Consider the following 5,373-nt stretch of genomic DNA (forward strand, 5'->3'; position numbering starts at 1 on the left):
CCCTAGTGTCGTGGAAAGGCATATCGAAACAAAAAGAAAAAGGAGGATTGGGCCTCAGGGACCCTGGAACTCTAAATCAAGTCTTGGGGGCAAAACTATGGTGGAGGTGGATGAGAGGAGGACAAGATATATGGAAACAAATATGGACTCAAAAATATAGCATGCCCTCAACAACAGAAGGTATCCTTAGAGTGGAAGAAGTTCCAAAAGGATCCTCAATCTGGGACCTAGCAAGCCAAAACAGGGAACTCATAAACAAATTTGCCTTCTGGGAAATCAGGAGCGGAAGTACAGCTCAATTCTGGGAGGAGGCATGGCAACAAAGGGACAGAATGGTCGATATTCAAAACATACAAAAAACTTACCAGAAGGCAACAAGGATGGGATTAAAGCTGGTTAAAGATTACTGGAAAGAAGAAGAGTCAGATGAAACTTGGCGGATTTGGAGAAAACCTGAAGAATGGGACGAAAATATTGATGAAGTTCAGAAAGAGATCCTAACAAAATAGATTCATGTAAGAAGAATCAAGAACAGCATAGGACCAGATATACTCAGATGAGGAAAATCTACAAAAGGGACCTTTACTGTCAGGGAAGCATATTATTTAGCTACTCGGCAAGAAGTAGAAGAGGAAGGCATATATTGGAAACAAATATGGAGGAATAAATGGTGGCCGAAAGTAACAATTTTTGCTTGGTTAGTAGGGAAAGGGAGAATCCTAACGTGGGAAAAGCTGCAAAAGAGAGGTTTTCAAGGTCCCCCCAGATGCAGCCTTTGTAAACAAGAGAACAAGACCCAAGAGCACCTCCTGAATTCCTGTCCTTATGCCCAGCTCCAATGGGATGAGGTAAGGAACCTCTTTGGAAAATCTAACAGAGACCCGAATGATATAAAGAAGACCATATGCCACTGGGGAAACGACCAATTTTCATGTTCCATAGTAAAGAGAATATGGAGCTTAGCTGTAGGATTTGTTATATGGTTTCTGTGGAAAGAACGAAATCAAAGGATATTTCGAGATAAAAATAATCCACCTGGGAAGACTTGGGAAAAAATTCAAAGAGCAATAAGAGAAACCATTCTGGCTGAGAACTGGGAGGAGGAGGAATGGAACACAAATCCGGAGGAGAAAAGAATCTTAGCCAGACTTAATATAGAATACAACATGATCTATCCGCAGAAGGAAAGACACCAAAGAGCGCAGACACAGAGCTAGGTACAGTTCAAATATCGAGGGGAAAACTTCATTAAATTGAACTTTGACGGGGCTTCAAAAGGAAACCCAGGCCTTGCGGGCTTTGGGGGCATCTTTAGAGACAGTATGGGCCGCACCAGATGGGTGTACGCAGACAAAGGAGGCATAATGACCAACAATGAAGCAAAAATGATGGCTGTATACCAAGGTATTAAAATAACAATAAGAAATGGATATAGGAACCTGGAGATTGAAGGAGACTCGCAGATAGTAATGGGAATGCTTAGGAAACTTGACAATGGGAAAGACTGGGAACAGGTGGCCAAGAGCTGGAGGATGGCAGGGTTAATTCAAGACATGGCTATCATCCTGAAGTGTATCGATTATAAAATCATCAGTCATGTAAAGAGAGAAGGAAACAAAGCTGCAGACTTTCTGGCAAATTGGGGATGCAAAGAAGGTAAAGTGGATAGCATATGGCCAACAGTCACGAACAAACCGGGATGGGAAACTCTCAACCTAATAATTGCTCTGGACAATGAATTCACAAAGCAATAAGGAGAAGGGTAAAGGACCCTTGATCGGGGTGGTTAATGCGATGATATGGGAAGGCAGTAAAAGGACGAGGGGTGGAAATTATGAGCCACCTTGCATCAGGAGATCGCGGCAAGTGGATGGTACGTTAGGTAGACTGGACATCATGTTAAATTGCAGTAGGAGGAATAATATTAAGCTCTGAGGTGGTGGAGGTGACGACAGAATGGTGATGGGACAAGGACCAGGACACACAAGGGAAAGCCAAGAAGGAGTGGGCTATTATGGTGAGTGCAGGCGGCAAAGAAAGGCGGTGCAGCAGAACAGAAGAGGTCGGCAGGTGAGCGAGAGTGGATACGGGTGGAGGCATAAGGGCAAGCATGAAAGGAGTGCCCTCGAGGTGAACGGAGGTAGGAAGGAAAAGGTGATAGACGGAGCAGGAGGAACTGCACAGGGTCGACCTCCTGGGTTAAGGAAAACTCAGAGCAAGAAAATTGAGGACGAAATGACGGGGAATAGGGGAGGAAGACCTTCGCGTGCTGAAGGCACTAAGCCGGATCAATGGGAGGGAGAGGAACAGACCCGGGCAAACATAGAGGAGATATACGACCTCGAATGGGATAGTCAACTGCAGATAAGAAAAAGTGATAAAGGTAAAGGGAGAATTATGGAAAAAACAAGACAAGCAGCGGAGGATATAGGAGATAAGAAAGTCAGGGGCCGAGAAGAGGAAGTAGACACTGGAACACCAGCCAGCGAATTAGGACAGGGAAGCAGGGTAAGGGAATACAATGTAGGCAGAGCAGGACGAGGAAGGGGCTGCAGAGGGAGAAGAGGACGTTGGCAAGCCAATCATCAGGAACAGGGGCGCACCAAAACAGCAGGAAACAAACGCAGAAGGAAAATGATGAATTGCCAGGTGCAGTATGAGGAGAGGGCTTATAGTAAAGACACGCATGCAGACATTAGGAGAATAATCCAGCATTTGGAAGAGGAGGCAACCCAGGAACAGTCAGAACCTGAGATGGAGGACTGGGAATATCTGTTACCAGACCCTGGAAATACCGGAGGTCGTATGTCCCTGTATAAGCAGGCCTTACATGTGTATCGGGTCATGAAGTGATTGTTGGCTAAGGCCATGGAACAGGTGACCATGGAGATGGCTGAATTGGCCCAAGGCATTCCTAATCTAAAGAAAGAGATAAATAACCTTCAGATAACCATTATGATGCAGGATGGCAAGCTTGACGAGATACAGCAGCAGCTAAAGAAGCTTACTCAGGAAGTAAAAGAGGAGGAGCACCAACTGAGCGCAATGGAAGAATGATTATTCAAGATATGTTTATCTTCTCCTTAGTTAGGAAGATGAACAACATGCTACCCTTTGTTATCTTTTATAATGCAGTTAGCAAACAGTGTTAGTTTTTTTGAATGGTTAGTATATATAGCATGGACAAACAGACTCGTTAAATTTTGTTTTTGGATGGCTATTAAGAACTTCAGATGGCCAACAGACCCGGTTTCCCTTTAGGGTGAGTTGAGGCCATCGTATGTATGTACTGGTTTTAACCTGTTATAATATAAATAGTTCCATCTTAGCTTACAAAAAAAAAAATATGTCGACTACTACTATACAATCCATCCTTTCACCAGGATTTGGAATGCACATGAAAATTGTTTTATTTGCAGGTTTTATGTAGGGCCAAAGCCAAAGCATGGATTAGAACCTATGATTCATCGTCATCATGTTTTATCGTGCACACTATGAACAACAACACAACCTCACACCATGAGTAGCAACTCGACCCTCATTTTATTGTATTTTGTTTTATTTGACCTTTCTTTTAACCTCCACGTCATGGGTTTTTTATTTGTAGTTGGTTTTATTTTTTTAGTGTTTGTTTTGTGTCTTGACCCTCCTTCATTTCATTTTATTATGTAATAGGTTTTTAACATGTGTTTTAATATATTTTATATTTTAACTATTGTTTTTAACAATGTTCATTGGTTTAAATTTGTTTTTGTTGTTTGTTGTGTTTCATTTTTTTTTTGCTTTTATGTTTTTATTTTTTTTGTTTTATATGTGTTTTGTTTTTTTAAATTGTTTTATTTTTATTCTATGTATTTTTTATGTTTTGTTTTTTATTTTTATTTTTTTTTTGTTTTTGGTTGTTTTGTTTGTTTTATTTTTTAATTTTTAATTTTAGTATATATTAATATATATTTTTCATATGTATATTTATTTACATACTTTGTTAATTTATTGTTTTTCTTTTCTTGTCTTTTTATCATTTATGTTTTTTATTAAAAATAAAGAATCTATTTTAGAAAATTTTGGAAAATTTTAATTAATTTTTTTCCTTTCACAAGAAATCATGTTAGCAAGATTGGAGACAAAAGAAATTGAGTTGGAGATCAAAATTTAACCCTTTTTTTTAAAATCAATTTTAAATTTAGATCTCGTAGTGATTTCCTTTTTAACATATATGAATTTTATTGCAACGTAGATATTGGAAACTTAACTTATATCTATTTTTCTTTTCTGATCTTCCAGATCGCAACAAGGTGCGGGAATAGAGCATACTTTGGAATTTTGTCAATTATTTATTCATTTGAAATTTGAAATTTGAAAAGTAAAGTAAGAAGAATTAATGTCAAACCTTAAATTATTAGCTCTCGAAACTCTACATTTTCTCCTCCTTCATAAATGTCCCTTCTCTTGTAGATCTTTCTACCAATGGTTAGTGAACAAGGTGACTCTTAGTTCACCACCAAATGGAAATTTGTAAGAAACTAATGAAATCAAACTTCAAAACAAAAACTCAAAAACATCACCAAGTTTGGTTTTATTTCTTTATTCTATCCTACTCTATTTTGAAAAAGAAAAGCTTTTGTCAAGTGTAGGATAATTTCCAGTGAATTCATTTACGAATCAAGATCTCTAGTATGCCCATATCCAACCTTGAAAAATATAACTCAATATAAACTAGGATATGAGAAACCAATTGTACATTTGAATTTGGTGCGAGGATTTCTTGAAGAATGGAAGAATGTTGTGGCCTTGTAATTGTTTGGAACCAATCTTCAATATAGTTCATGCTCTCCAAGAAATGTTTGATCATCATTTTAGATCTCTTGTCCACAAATGCATTAGTATCGAAACTCTTATAGTACAATAATTGGTTTAAATTCATGCATCCTAAATTATTTTTAACATGAATTTTAGCTATACATCTAAAAATGAATGCAATTAAAATGTGATGCAATTACAACAACTTTTATTAAAAAGAACCCCACAATCATGATGCGCAAGTTGTTACCTCTTATCTTACCTCTCCTCCTAAACATAGTTGTGTTAAATAAACAACATTCTAGATTGAAAGCTAATTCCTATGTATACTTCCTCAGCAACAACACCAAAATGATCGGTAATTTAATTGTGAGTTAAATTACTTATCATTAATTATCAATCGAGGTTTGTGTACTTGTGAAGTACACTAATTTATATGTGATAGGACATTAACTTTCAATTTTAATTCTAAAAGAAGAATTATAATTTATCAATAGAAAGAAATGAATGGTAAACCTATGCAAATGAATCAAAAGAATGTGATGGAGTGAAAATGAAATCTTAATCTAAAAA

At 37.6% G+C, this 5,373-nt stretch overlaps 1 protein-coding gene across 1 annotated transcript; it reads left to right on the top strand.

Moving 5' to 3' along the window:
- The first annotated feature begins 1,322 nt into the window (after nt 1-1,322).
- Nucleotides 1,323-1,754, top strand: LOC149146329 (uncharacterized). Its single transcript, XM_089452723.1, has one exon. The coding sequence runs from the start codon at nt 1,323-1,325 to the stop codon at nt 1,752-1,754; it is 432 nt and encodes a 143-aa protein (XP_089308849.1).
- Nucleotides 1,755-5,373: the final 3,619 nt, after the last annotated feature.

The sequence above is a fragment of the Pinus tabuliformis genome, chromosome X (assembly GCF_031772625.1).
Source record: "Pinus tabuliformis cultivar Carrire ecotype Pingquan chromosome X, CPIR1, whole genome shotgun sequence".
NCBI lineage: Eukaryota > Viridiplantae > Streptophyta > Pinopsida > Pinales > Pinaceae > Pinus > Pinus tabuliformis.